At 55.0% G+C, this 13,827-nt stretch overlaps 1 protein-coding gene across 2 annotated transcripts; it reads right to left on the bottom strand.

The window, feature by feature from the left end:
- Positions 1 to 646: 646 nt before the first annotated feature.
- LOC101584520 (angiotensin-converting enzyme-like protein Ace3) lies at positions 647 to 11,999 on the bottom strand. Of its 2 annotated transcripts, XM_023714097.1 has the most exons (15): positions 11,941 to 11,999; positions 11,713 to 11,808; positions 11,154 to 11,312; positions 10,839 to 10,926; positions 10,557 to 10,700; positions 9,625 to 9,816; positions 9,434 to 9,531; positions 9,176 to 9,348; positions 8,618 to 8,841; positions 8,339 to 8,483; positions 6,509 to 6,607; positions 5,934 to 6,056; positions 3,162 to 3,346; positions 2,335 to 2,713; positions 647 to 950 (listed from the first exon to the last, which is right to left on the bottom strand). In XM_023714097.1, exons 2-14 carry the CDS (start codon positions 11,767 to 11,769, stop codon positions 2,340 to 2,342), a joined length of 2,061 nt encoding a protein of 686 aa, XP_023569865.1. In that variant the 5' UTR covers positions 11,770 to 11,808; positions 11,941 to 11,999; the 3' UTR covers positions 647 to 950; positions 2,335 to 2,339. The 2 variants fall into 2 exon arrangements, with proteins under 2 accessions (XP_023569865.1, XP_023569866.1); XM_023714098.1 differs by lacking the exons at positions 11,713 to 11,808; positions 11,941 to 11,999 and having other exon boundaries at positions 11,207 to 11,291.
- Positions 12,000 to 13,827: the final 1,828 nt, after the last annotated feature.

Genomic DNA, 13,827 nt, shown 5'->3' with positions numbered 1-13,827 from the left:
GAGGCCTCAGACTCTCCTGGACCCCCTTCAGGCACTGAAGGGTAGTTTTCCCACCCAATACAGCAGAGCACTGGGAGACGGCCCGCAGGAGGAGTTGTTTGGGGCCACAGGTGGTCTTCTGTTAGAGGCTTGCTCCAGAATCTGACCTCTGGGCCTTGCCTTGGCAACGATACACTTAGGCCTTTCATCAGCTCGTGACAAGTGGCCCCACTATCCATCCAGTTCCTGGTGGCAAGCCCAGCCAGCGCCCAGTCCTGGGAGGATGGACGAGAGCACACACTAAGGTGTACGTGAGATATGAGATTGGCGTCTTCTTTAGAGGTCTGAGGGCGCTTAGCACGCAGACATAGCTTGAAAGGGCAGATTGTAAACCGCCTATGAGTAACCACCACTGAGAAGAGAGCACTGACTGGAGACAAGCACAGTAGAAAAACAGCATGGAGTGAGGTTTATTGAAAGAGGCTTCTTGGAGAGGAGGATACGAGGGTCGCTGTTTGCTAAGAAACTTGGTGGGCTGAGAATATTGCAGCGGGTCCAATGATCAGTTCTGAGGCGGGAGAAAATCATTCAAATGGAGCATGCACCTGAGGCTAAGGCTGAGGGTGATGGGGCCCAAGGGTGCAGGGGGCTGAGTGAGGCGTGGAGGTAGAGGGTCACTGACCAAGACTTTCTGAGGCCACTTTGAATATCTAGATTTAATTGATGGGCAATCCAGTTCTGAAGCAGATAGGCATTTTGGAAGAAATGTGAAGACACTGAAGGAAATATTTGGGCAAAATAAATGGTGGGGTGGTGCAGGGAAGATGGCCAAGGAGGCTCAGTCAGGCTTTTGCTGGAGTCTGGGGAGGCCACGGGGTCCTGGGCTGGGTGTGCATTTGCTGCGCTGAACCACAGTTCCTGGGGAAGTGCAGAGGTGTCCTGGCTGCCCCTGTGGGGGGTGGTCAGGCTGGCTGTGGAGGAAAAATGGGGCTGTTGCTCTCAGGCTCAGTGAACGGGATGCTGAGCTCTGAGGAGAGACTTGGGCAGTGGGACATTCATTCATTCTTTCACACATTCAAATGTTTTCCAAGTCTCCATTGTGTATCTGTGCCTGTGTTGGCTAGAAATGTCACAGGTGCATACTCTGATTTGTGTCTCTAACAGCTAATCACTGGAACAAATTACAGTACAGAAGGGTAAATGCAATGACAGAGATATTAAATGAAGGTGCTGTAGAACTGGGGGCTGGAGTATGGGCTTAGCCATAGCATATATATCACAGAGATCTCAGCCCAGTACCTCTGTCTCCCCAGCAGTGACTCACAGGCTTCCAGGAGCCCCTAGATCCTTAGTCCAGGTTCAGAGAGTCTGAAAGTATTGGGTGCAACATCTCTGTGGCCAATACACTGCAGAGAAGGAGTTGGAAAGGTAGGGGAAGGGACCTGCTGCTCTTTTGCAGTCTTGCTCCTAGGGTGTGAGTATCTCAGGTATCCTCTTACAGTTGTCTTCTCCCCATGTCTCCCTGCCCCCCTCAAGCCTGGAAAGGTGCTGTTTGTCCTGTGCTTACTCCCCAGGGCAACCGGCCAGGCAGCAGGTGTGTGTGTTGAACAAGGCCATCTCCGGAGCAGAGTGGCTGGAGATGAGCTTTGTTTAAATATTTAAGAAGTCAATCATTAATCATGCCTGGCTTAATGCCCAGCTACCCACTGTCTCCATTCGGGAGGGCTTGTGCCCGGTTAGGGAGAACCACGGGGCAGTTTGAGAGACTATATGGATCTCAGGTGGCCACCGAAGAGCTGTTTAGGACCACAGTGCATTATACAGCCAAACGCAGGCTGGGCCAGGTCAACGGAGGGATATGAGGTCTACAGTGCTCATAAAAAGGTACCACTAGCTCGTGAAGGAATGTTCAGCTCTCCTTGAGGACATTTTGTAAGGAGGCTGAAGCTAGGTCCCTTTCTAACCAGGACAGAGACTCCTTGGTTCTGCAGTCCCAGCCAAGTCCCACACAGCCTCCCAAATGTCACAGCTGGGTTCCTAAACCCAACTGGCCTATTTGAGGCAGCAATGTGGGGTAAGGGCCACGTCAAAGGGACACAGCTACAAGGTCACTAAAACCATGGCCCCTGACCCCCTGTGGGAAGGGGCATAGCCTGGAACCCAGGGCACACACAGAAGCATACAGTTGTCACCTGTGCACATAGTTGAGTTTGCAAACACACAATCAAAACACCACTGTACCCAGGTCTTCCTCAGCTGCACCCAATCACAGCTGGGCACTGTGTCTTCAGATTGACCCCTCCCTATGGCCCAGCCTCCTGGACTCATCCCCCTCTTCCAGTCCCGCACCCTCACCATTCTCATTGGAGGTTATCTTCTCTCAACCACTCAGTTCTCATCCACGGTGGCTTCCTGTGGTGGTACGTGAAGATCCGAATGGTCAGGCTGATCACACATAGCATCAGGATGAAGCAGAGGCCCAGCAGGATCCACTGTCTTCGGGCCGCCTGTCGGGGCTCCATGGGCATCCCCAGGAAGTAGGTGTAGGGCAGGGTGCTTAGGATCATGCTGTCCTGGTCTAGGGACTGTTTTTCCAGGAAGTACAGCCTGTGGGCCAGTCCCAGGACCACCAAGAGCATAACCAAGCTTAGAACCAGCAACACCCACTGTCCAAATGTAACCTGGCCAGGCTTCAGCTTTAGACCCAGTAGTGCCACTTTGTTTGTGTTTCTTTCTGTGGAAAATAGGAACATCTCACTGAGCAGGTGGGCCCTGTGGGGGGCCTTAGGTTCCCTGTGGTGTCGGGGGAATCTGATGACCACTGGACTTGTCTCTCAGCCTCAGGTCACAGGTGAGGAGATTGCTCCAGGATGAGGATGGGAAAGAATAGATGGAAGAGAAAGATGTGGGCATGGGCAGGGAGACGCACCCCATGGGGCCTAGTTGGGAGGAAAGATGCTAACCTTCTGCTTAGGCACTAGTCTGGCAGACTACCTGGGAGGTATACAAGAGACAACTGAGCCAGGGCTGGGCATGGCTGTGCTCAGGTCTGGTAAGGTAAGTTAGCTGGCAGCAGTGCTGCGCCAGCTAGGGCTCAAGCTGGGCAGTGGACAGCCTGAGAGGGATGGCTGGGACAGAGCCTGGAGTTACACTAAGGCCAGGCTAGAAGCAGATTGACCAACCTTCAAAGGAACAGGTGAAGTCTGGCCAGCCTAGGATTTCTCCCTGCCGCACGTTTTCAGCCACCAGCCAGTTCAGCAGCGGCTTGAAGTAGGCCTTGAGGGCATTTGTGGACACATTGGACTGCCCGGTCAGCTCCTTTAGGACCTCTGGCCAGGGCTTGCTGGAGCCCAGCTTCAGGGCACCCCTGGAGGAAGAAGGGTAAATGTTAGGCTGTGGCTGTGGGTGTCCACAGGTATTGCCAGGACCCCTTGTGCCCCTCCATGCTTTGCCAGCCAGAATCTCCCACAGAGCTCAGCATAATGGACCAATTATCAGCTTTGAAATATACTCATCTGAGTTCAAAGTTCAGCTCAGGCACTTTGTAGCTGTCATCTGAGCCTTGGTTTCAATATTCATAAAATGGAGGTAATGATATCCACCTTCCAGGTTTGCCACAGTGCTGAGAGGCAGTAAGTGGTAACTGCTGCTGCTGCTGATTAGGCAGCTCTGACCATTCCTCTCCTGGACTCGAGTAGGCCCCAAGTCTCTGCCACTGTCTCCTGTGAAGTGCTCCTTGTCCGTGGGCGGAAGCAGCTCTCCAATCCTTTCTGGTCTTGCCAGAAAGGTACGGGAGGTTTGGGAGGACGCAAGCTCTCAGGAGCGTGGGAGACATTCTGAGTATCTCCTGAGGCCCTGCCTGCACAGAGGTCCCTCTCGAGGCACGCCCAGTGCGAGGTCGCAGGTGGCTCCGCCTGGCCTACTGCACTTGCTTGGTGGTGGTACAGGGTGTGCTAAAGCCATGGGTCCGGGCTCCCCGCCCTGACTCCCAGCAGAGCAGCAGTGGGCAGAGATGTTGATCCTCCTCAACCTGTCCTTTCCTGCTCTGACCACAGAGAGGTCACCTGTAGCATCAGGACTGAAGGGACCCAGACCCCAAACCCAGCAGTGCCAGTTCTGCACCGTGTAACTTCTGGCACCAACTCAAAGCCTCTCGTAGGCTTGATTCCCTCTACAGTAAACAGCTCCACGAACACTTCCCCGTGGCAAGGATAAAGTCCCATGATGACTAAGGAGGACTTTGTAGCTTGTGAAGATTCACATGTATCACTTAATAAACAACTCGGGAGGAAGGAGGTGAGGAAAGTAAAGGTTAGTGGGTTCTTGGCCAGCACTAGTGCACAAGAATGTAGTTAGGATCCCTGGAAAATTAAGGAAAAAAGTTGTCAAGATTGAAAGAGAAAAAAAGCAAAAACAAAACTAGAGGAATTTTGTCCGATGCTGAAGTCTTAGGTAAAAGGAAAACACCAGAAGAGGGAAGCTTCAGTCACTGAAAATTTATCTGTTCAGAACAAATACTGCAGGCTGAGGGGACAAAACGTAGGACTGGAGTCCGGCCTGCAGCTGGTATAGACAGCGCAGAAGGCCGGAGGCTGCAGAGCTGGCACTGCCTGAAGTGAAAGGGACAGGCCCACAAACGAAGCCAGACCCCCCCACCCCCGCCACAGCTGGCTGGGAGAGGTGGAGGGGCTTTGGGAAATTACGTGCGGTCCACTTCCACTCCCCACTTCCAACACCTGGCCAGGGTCTTTGGATTTGGAAGGATAAATCAAAGGTCGCAAAATCAAGCTTTAAGATAGAGGAGGCACACCAGGGTCAGTGACATGGCCCTGTGGTCCCGCGTACTTGGCAAAGCAAAACAGAAGGGTCTCTGGAGTCTGGAGTTTGAAACCAAATAGGGCTACACAGCAAGATTCCATTTCACAAAAGGCAAAAAAGCAGCCCCAAGTTTCCTTTTTCTGCCCTGCTTTGAAACGGAGAGGAGCCCTGAATAAAGCCTCTGGCAAGAACCCCTACCATCTTTTGGCTTTTTGGTGGTGAGCACAGGGACTGAACCCAGGGCCACATCCTTGCCAGGTTAAGCGCTGCACTACTAAGCTATATCCCCGGCCCTTCCCCGGCTTTTAGTTAGTGTCCAATTACCCCATGCCTGAGCTCACCAATATCCCCCTGCCCTATCCCTGAAGAGGTGAGTATAAGAGCGGGGTAACCCTTCTCAATCTTGGCGACTTCAAGAATAAACTTTCTCTTTCACAGTATGTGTTGGGTGAGTGCTTAGTGTGTGGTCCAGCAGGCTAAACCAGTTGGATTGAGCGCCACCCGCTTTTCCCTCAACAGTCTCCCCACATCGCCTTCTCTCTCTCCTTTGCATAGCCTACATTCCCCCTTTGCTGCCATCCAAGGTCCCCTAAGCTTCTAATATCCTCATTTCTCAGAGGTCTCTCATCTGCCCACTGCCCAGAAAATGGTGGTTGAGGTGGTAAGCTTGGGAGGTGCCAGATCTTCCCGGATCAGCTGTTTGCATGCACCTGGTACATCAGCAGTGCTTTGTACTTTCAACCTGGGTCTCCCAGCCTCTCCAAGCCTACTAGAAGACCAAACCAAACCTAACCAAAACTAAACAAAATGCCACAGAGCAAGAGGGACAGTTTAATTTAGTGTGTGTGTGTGTGTGTGTGTGTGTGTGTGTGTGTGTGTGCGCGCACGCGCGCACACTTTAGCAGGAGGAACTCAACAATATCTGACCATAGTGGGTCAACAAGAGGAAATGTGCTTCAATTTGTGAAGGAAAGACAGCAGTCTGACACAGCGGGGATTTAGCAGTAGAACGTAAGCTCAGTGAAGTTCTGTCCAGAGAACAGAGTGGCTGGGTGAGGAGAGAGGGCCTTGAGCAGGGCTCCTTACAGGGGAGACAGCAGTTGAGGACAGGTGGAGGAGGGGGAGGAGCCACTCACCCCAGGATCTTTCCAGCCACCTTAGAGTTAGAGATGTCACACTGGTGCAGTGGGCCCACATGGCCCGAGGCATTGCACAGAGCCTCATGAAACTGGAACTGAAGCACTAAGCTAAGGAAATACCTGGAACACAAGGTGAGTTGGGGGGAGGGAGGATCAGGGCTGAGAAGCCCCAAGCCATTCTGGGCTAGGCAGCCCCAGTGTGCACACCAGCAGTCACCACCTGGGTGTGGCTCCCCGGGCAAGGCCCTGCCTCGAGTTGGCCCTAGACTATGAGACCCCTCCTTATATAGTCTTGTGAACTGGTGGTCACCCCAACCCTTATATTCCCCTTTCCTGTCCTCTTCTGGGGGCAGCAGGAATGGTTAAGATTAGAATATTCCCACTGTCTCTGCTCTCTGCACAAGATCTAGTGGCCCAGGGCACAGACCTCCGATGGGAAGAGGTTTTTAGAGGAGTAGGCAGCATTTGGGCCCAGGGTAGGGCTCCTTATAAGGGAGACATCCTCAGCTTCATCCCATGCCTCCCGAACCCCACCTCCCAGAGCTGACTGCCGACAGGGCCCAAACCTTTACCGCATGTAGGGCACATTGGCAGAAACATGGAACTTGGCACCTGGGTCAAAGTCATCCTCTGTCCGGGGCACAGGTGGGCACAGGCCTTGGTGCATTAGCCTGGCAGGAGACAAACAGGGTCTCGGTGGAGGCCTCTGAAGGAGCTCCGAGCATTCCCTTTCCAAAGCACTTGTGTGTGTCTATCAAAATTGGACCTGGCGTGCAGACAGCACTTGATGCATTTCCATTCATTACATAACTGAAAACACTTGGGATTGGAATCAGGGTGAAGCCACAATGGCAGCTTAACGTTGACTGAGCACTTCCTCTGTGCCCTGAGCCGGGCTCCTAGAGCCCGGCATGCTCTCAGCGCAGGCCTGGTCCCTAGAGAGGTGTCACCGAGGAAGCGAACAGGGCCAAATCTCTGCTTGCGTCCATCCTAAAGAGGTGGGCAGGTTACAGATAGCTTCCTCTAGTAAATACTGCTAAGAAGACAACAGAGAAACATCCAGTGGCGCACTACTGCTACTATCGTACCCTTTTTACAGATGAGGACACCGAGATTTAGAGTTCAAGGAGGTGGCCTCGAGATGCAGACCCAGGTGCTGGCAGGCTGGTTACTTGAGGCTGTGTTTGCCCCTCTGAGCTGCGCTCCTGTGGGAGCTCAAGAACTGATGGTCACTGAGCCCCCTTATAAGATGACTGAAAAATGAGGATAAAATGACCCGTCTTTGGAACGAGATAACTTCTGCAGGAAGACTCATTGTTGCGTTGTCTGGTCCCCGAGACCCTGAATCACCCTGGGGGTTAGCAGGTTGCTGGGCGGTTCTTCTAGTGCTTCCCTGCTCAAGGCCTAGGTGTTGGCTAGGGGTGGGCGTGGCTGACACAGAAAGGAAAAGGCTCTCTTGGGATGGATGCCTGAGGTGGCTGCGGTGGAGAGGGGAGGTGCTCTCTGAGGAAACAGGGTAGGCCTCTGCTGACGGCCCCAGTGAGATCTGTACCTGAGACCACAGACTGGGGCTGGGAGAACAACTGGAGGAGGAGTGCCCAGCTCTGCCACAGTTGGGGCGGGCTCCAGACTAGACATGCGGCCACTGTGGGAGGGGCTACTCCTGCTGGGTGGTGACCGTTTAAGTGAGCACAATACAGAGCGGCTGCAGAGGAGCTGCAGGCCTCAGACAGCAGCCTGTGTTGCCCTGTGTCCCGCAGCCTTAAGCTCATCAGTCTGACCCCTGGTGGATGTGGAGAAGCCCTGGTCATCAGCATTTAGTATCCAACCAAATGCCCGGCCTGACTGCAGGGGGCCTCTCTGTCAGCTGCGCAATGCTAAGCCTCTGCAGCCCGGCCTGTACGCGGGCAGTGGGCTGCCTCTCCCCTACAGGCTCTCCTTCTCACAAGAAAAATGCTCAGGCCCTGCCCATCTGTCTCTCTTCCTGAGTACCCTGTGGGAAGAAGGGAAGGAGGGAGGTGCGGGCCTGCTTGGTGGTCAGTATTCCTTTCTTGGTGGGAGTTTCCCAGCCAACCAGGGAGCAGGGGACCCCGTTTGCACAGATGAGACTGAAGCTGAGAGGTTAAGAGGCCTGCTCAGTGCTGGTGCCAGATTCAGAATGCGCCCCCAGGATCGCCCACACTGCAGGATTGTGTAAGCCCTGTGGCGTGGCTGCCTTTGTCGGGTGATAGCAAACACGCCACACTGTCCTGGGGTTTCTCCAGGACTGAGGGTCACCAACATTGTACCTTCACTCTGCTTTTAAAGGAGAGGCCAACACCACTCTCTGGCCATGGTGGCCAAGCTGTGGCCACACCAGGTGTGGGCATGGAGCCAAGAGCCTGGGGCAGCCGCCTTCCCACCTGAGGTTCCACCACTCCTGGTTGTAGATGTCCTTTATGATGGTGCCGTCAAAGACCTTCCAGCGAAACACATCCACCAGGTAGCTGAAGGGGATGAAGGCGATCTTCTCCAGGGCGATGCCCATCAGGAAGTTGATTTCCTCCTCTGGGGAGGGGTCAGAGCACTCAGGAGGTGGCTGCCGAGCTCTCCCTCCCCGTCCCCTGGCCTGGATGCCCTCACCCCCCAAGCACAGCCCCAAGCTCAGGCTGCCTTCCTAGCATCCCCTTGGGTCCCACCACCTGAGTCCTGGCGCTGGAGACTGATCAGGCCCGTGCTGAACAGGTGCTTCTGGGAAGAGGCTGAGAGGGCGATCACTGACCCCACAGCCTCTTCAAAAGCAGGGTTGGCACCTTCGTGGAAGATTAGAGAGAGGTTCTGGTATTGCATGAAGTACTGGATGTGACCCATCTGGTGGAAGATGGAGAGCAGGTCTTCTAAGGTCACCTCTGTGCATTTCTTTATCCTAGAGTTAAAAGGCACTGATCAAGAGCATGAGCACGGCCGGGGAAGAGAAACACTTCTCCATTTAGACTTCCGTAAGGAATTGGCATGGATCGGATGCCCCACTGCTATCCTGTCCCACCGATCAGTGACCACAACAAGGGCTTCACATCCATCTCCCCATCTGTGCTTCTGGCACACACACACACACACACACACACACACACACACACACACACACCCCTGCTGTTCTTCCCCTGCCTGTGCCTGGCCTAAGCAGCCTGAGACAGGCAGGTGGGGGTGGGGCGAGGATGTGAAGAACAGTGCCGGCCGCAGGCCACACATGTGGTCGCTACCTGAAGTCATTGCCCGTGTAGAAGTCCCATGCAGAGGTGTGGCACTCCACCTCCCGCCCATCAGTCGGCTTCTCCAGCATTGACTTTCGCCAGAAATTAGGTGGGGCAGGTAACAGCCCCAAGGAGGTCAACAACTTGTCAGCCTCTTCAAACATTTTCTCGGGTTTCCAGTGCTGTGGGAAGAGGGGGTCCACGTGCACTGCCCTGTTCACCCAAGGACCTGAGAGTGGGGACATCTGGCAGGGGCCAAGCACTGACCTGGCTTTTCATGATCTTCGTGATGTCCTTGGGGGGCTTCTTGGGGAAAGGCAGAACCAGGTCTAGGATCTTGTCCCAGGACTGAGCCCACATGTTCCCTGAGAGGAGGGTGGGCGTGACCAAAGGAGGTGAGAACAGGCTGCCTGCTGACTGAACACTCAACACCCACCCCTGCCACCAGGGGCCCTCACCTAGCAGGTGGGCAGGGATGGGCCCCCGCAGGTTGATGAGCTCAGGCCCGTAGTAGCGGTATAGGGCGCGGCGCACGTACGCGTGCAGGTTGAGGTAGAGCGGCTGCAGCTCCTGGTATAACTGCTCCAGGTCTTGCTCCAGGGTGTCTGACTCGTACTTAGAGCGCCACAAAGCTCCCATGTCTTTGTACCCTAGGGCAGGAGAGGGGACTGGCCAGGCACTCACCACACCGCCCTTCAGAGCTGGTCTTGCGGGCAGGAGGCCCAGGTGCCTTCTCGGGAAGCTGTTTAACCTCCCTGGTCCTCTGGCTCTTCATCTGCAAAATGGGAGTGTCACCTCCCAGAGCCACTGTCCACTTCGGAACAGACCAGAGGGAGAAGCACGATGTGAAGCCCCGGCGTGAGCTCTGCGCCAGGCCTGCAGGCGCTGTGCTCTCCAGGCCCTCCTCATCCTCGCCAGGCCCGCCAAGTCCTGTCCTCTGCACCCAGCTGGGGCTCTTCTTCAGCTGCAGCCCCGTGGGCACACTCTGCCTCCCTCCCAGGGTGGGACTTCTGCCCCAGCGGCTTTAAGCTTCCTGTTTGGCCAGCTCTTGGCTGGGTGTCGAGCTCAGGTAAGTGCTGGGGGCTTTCCTCACTTCCTCCCCTGCAGCACCTTCCTCTACAGCACCGTCCTAAGTGGTGTGAAAGATGAGTGTGTGCCTGGTGACGTGGCTCCTACAGGGCTGCGGGCCCACAGCGCAAGCATCTGTCCACCTTTCACCTGCATGGCTCAGAAGCTCTGGAGCATGCAGCGCTCAGGAGCTGCTCTGCGCTATGTGTGGGCCCGGCTGCAGGGCCGCCGCCCGCTCCGGGGTCCTGTGCCTCCCTCTGAAGAGCTGGCTCTGCCCCTTCTTGGCACTGGCCTGAGACCGCACTGTGCCCAGGCTGCTCACCATTGAGCTGTGCAGCTTTGTTGCTGAGCTGCACGTAGTGCCAGAAGATGGGGCGGAGCTGGCGACCCACAGCGTCCCGCCAGCCTTCCCAGGCCCACAGCAGCTCCTTCTGGTCCCTGGAGGTGGCCATGATCTCCTCGAGGTCTGTGCCCAGAAAAGGAGTCACATGGGCCCCCATACCCTCCTGCCTCTGCCCTTACCCACCCTGCGTGCCCTTTTCCAATAGGGGGAGCACAGTTGGGGTTGGCAAGTCCACAGAAGTGGCCGGGATGGGGCACTCACCGGGCTCCAGGGGCATGCAGGGCCCCTCATCCAAGCACACCTGGGCCAGGCTGTATGTTGTCTCCATGTAGGCCAGAAGCTTGTTGTACTGGAGGGGACAGGTGTCACACAGAGCGGACCCATGCCCCTGGGCTGCCACCAGCGCTAGCTCCACTGGCCTTGCAGAGGCCCCGCCCTCCTCCCACAGAGGAAGTTCTGCCTCCACTTTGCAAACCCGCTCTGCCCCAGTGCCCACACTGGCTCCCCACCAGGTGTGACCCACCCACCACTGGGCTAGGGAGGGTGTGCCTGGAGCCCAGGGGCTCTGTCCATCACCTCCCGAAGCTCCTCTTGGGGCAAGGCCGCCTTGCCCATGTCCTGCAGCTTACTCAGCATGCGCTTCACAGCTGGGTCCTGGAACTGGGCGATTTTAAACAGGTGCGCCCGGGTGCCAAAGTAGTTCATGAACTGGGACCTCTCTAGCTCCTTCTGCAGCTAGAAACAGGGCCGCCGTATTTGTTGTGGCAGATTAGGGAAGGCGGTAGGCGTCCCACACTGAACCCCCAGAGCCAGGACGCCTCTTCCCACTCCCAAATCCCATTTTAAGTGGCCAAAATCATCAAAGATTTGCTAAGAGGATGAATGAGAAAGGCATGTGTTCCCAGAAGCAAGGAGGAAGGTTTTAAAAGGGCAGAAGAAGCAAGAAACTCTTACCTTAAGCAAGTTTGAGGCCATTAAGTGGTCTGGAACTTATAACCCCCTTTAACACGTGCTTTGGGGCTTCCCTCTCTCCTCTAGCTCTAGACAGGGGTCAGCTGGGATGGGTCCCAATTCCCAAGAGCCTCTGAGAGGAACAAAAGGAGGAAGGAGTGGGGCTGGGAAGGCAGAAGCATACCATCTCCTCTCGATTTGGGTTGGTGATGTTGGTGACATAGTTCCAAGTGGTCTCCATGAACTCCTTCAGCACAGTACTGGCTGTTTGGTCATAAAACTGCAGGAACAGCTTTGCTTCAGTTTCGTTGTAGTACAAATCTGCAGGAAGGGGATTATGTGGTCCTGGGGGGCCCTGTACCCACCCAGAACCCCTGTCTGGCCCCATGCTCCTTCAGGTCTCCAGTCACACCTAAACTCAAATCTCCCACAGTCCTAAGCCACGGCAAGAGCTGCCCACAGTACAGGAGCACAAGGAGGGAAGGTCCCGGGTGAGTCCATCTTGTTCCCATGACCAAGAGCAGAGCAGAGCTGGGGGCAGCTATGGACCAATCACAAATGAGCTCTGTATTATGACATCAAGGGCTAAAGGTTCAGGATTGGAATGTTAGATCTGAAAAGTCCCCACTCACCTGCTGGCACGGAGAGCTGTGAGGTCTAGAAGGGTCAAGCTGCAGTGTCAAGAGAATTTAGGGCTCTGGACTTTTAGGATAGAACTCTTCTTGACTTGGCTACTTCTCCCTGGTTTGGAGCCAGTCTTGGATCTTCATGAGGGGTTGGTGAGACCCCGCCCTCCAAGGCTAGGATTGCCTCTGCGTAGATGGGTGGAAGGATGGACGGATGCATGAAGCACAGATGGGTACCTGGAGGTGACATTTCTGGGTCTTCAGGCTCTGGAAATGCAGTTGTCTGCCTAGGTTCTTCTCAATAGCTCTCTTAGATTCACATTTTGCTCTCTCTCTCTCTCTCTCTCTCTCCCTCTCTCTCTCTCTCTCTCTCTCTGAACATGCGATCATCCTGGGGCTGACAGGGCATTTCTCCTCCCCCTGAGGCTGCTTCTGCACACACAAGGGAGGCACCAGGGTGGAAGGGTGTGGGGGGCATGGAGACCCACAGTTGGGTGCTTGCCCCTAAGAACTGGAGCCCAGCTTCAGCACCAGCCGAAACCCTCAGCTCCTGCCAGCCCCTGGTTATTCTCCAGGGCCCTGACATGTGTGTTCTGAAGAGCGCTGCTTCATCTAGCACCACAGAGCTCCTGCTCAGACTCCTGCTCCTCCATGCACAGGCTCGCCTGTCATGTGCCCTCCTCAGGCCAGAGTGACCACCCCTTCACCTGGCCTGCCAATGTGACCCAAGAAACTGACTGAATAGCCCCCCAACAATGGTCCACTGAGATCAAAATGTATTTGAAATATAAGACAAGACAAAAATAAGTGAAATTTCTGTTTAAACTGATCAACTGAGCTCACAGGGAATTCTCTTCTGCTTCAGGCCTGAAAACATGCTTGGTAAAGTATAAGTTGTGGGGGGTTTTTGGTACCAGGGATTAAACTTAGGACCTTTTGCTTGCCAGGCAAGCACTTATTCTACTGAGCTATCTCCCCAGCCCCAAAACATAAAGACTTTGAAAATGCTGAATGCAGAGCTGAACAGGAAAGGAGGAAAGGGGACTCCAGTTGCCAGAGAGCAGAGAACACCCGTGGCAGCAGGCAGGATGGAAGCCACATGGAAGCCACAGTGTCTCCATCCATGGAGCTGTGGCACTGGGGTGTGTGCAGGTAGTCGGTCGGTCACCTTCCCTGAGGCAGAAGCGACATCTCCATCCAGCTGGGAGCCGGGAGGTGGCTTGCTTTCTAAGTGAGCCCTGTGAGAAGCAGATGTCCGCATAGGGCCCTGCAAAACGCTGCTCCAGTTGAGTGAGGATGGCCTCTGGTTCAAGGTGCCGGAGGGACTGTAGCAACCACCACCACCCCACTGCCACTAGGAAGCTTTGTGTGTCAGAATCTCCCCAAGAAATCCCGGAGGGAGGCAGTGAGATCAACAGGATACAGGCAGCCCGAGGCTGAAGAACCTGCTCACAGTCACACTGCTAGATCCAGGCCCTGTGCTAACAGCGGGGAGAGCAGCCCACACTTAGGAAGGGGAAGTCTCGGCGTACGGAAGGGGCTCCCGGGCTGGGGCTGTAGTTCTTTGCTAGAGCACTTGCTTAGTGTGTACGAGGCCCCCGGCACAAGTCAGTCTCCAGTCTCTCTCTCTCTCTCTCTCTCTCTCTCTCTCTCTCTCTCTCTCTCTCTCTCTC

This window comes from Octodon degus, unplaced genomic scaffold (genome assembly GCF_000260255.1).
Source record: "Octodon degus isolate 3935 unplaced genomic scaffold, OctDeg1.0 scaffold00033, whole genome shotgun sequence".
In the NCBI taxonomy this organism is placed as follows: Eukaryota; Metazoa; Chordata; class Mammalia; order Rodentia; family Octodontidae; genus Octodon; species Octodon degus.
This window is presented reverse-complemented; position numbering and strand designations above follow the sequence as displayed.

What these genes read in the sequence shown, in the direction of transcription:
- LOC101584520 (XM_023714097.1), bottom strand. Translation starts at nt 11,769, where the DNA reads ATGGAGACCACTTGGAACTATGTCACCAACATCACCAACCCAAATCGA. An exon ending in CCCAAGAGGAGCTTCGGGAG is followed by an intron (nt 10,927 to 11,153) that starts GTGATGGACAGA and finishes TGTCCCCTCCAG; the next exon opens with TACAACAAGCTTCTGGCCTA. An exon ending in GTGGCTGGAAAGATCCTGGG is followed by an intron (nt 3,347 to 5,933) that starts GTGAGTGGCTCC and finishes TTCTTCCTCCAG; the next exon opens with GGGTGCCCTGAAGCTGGGCT.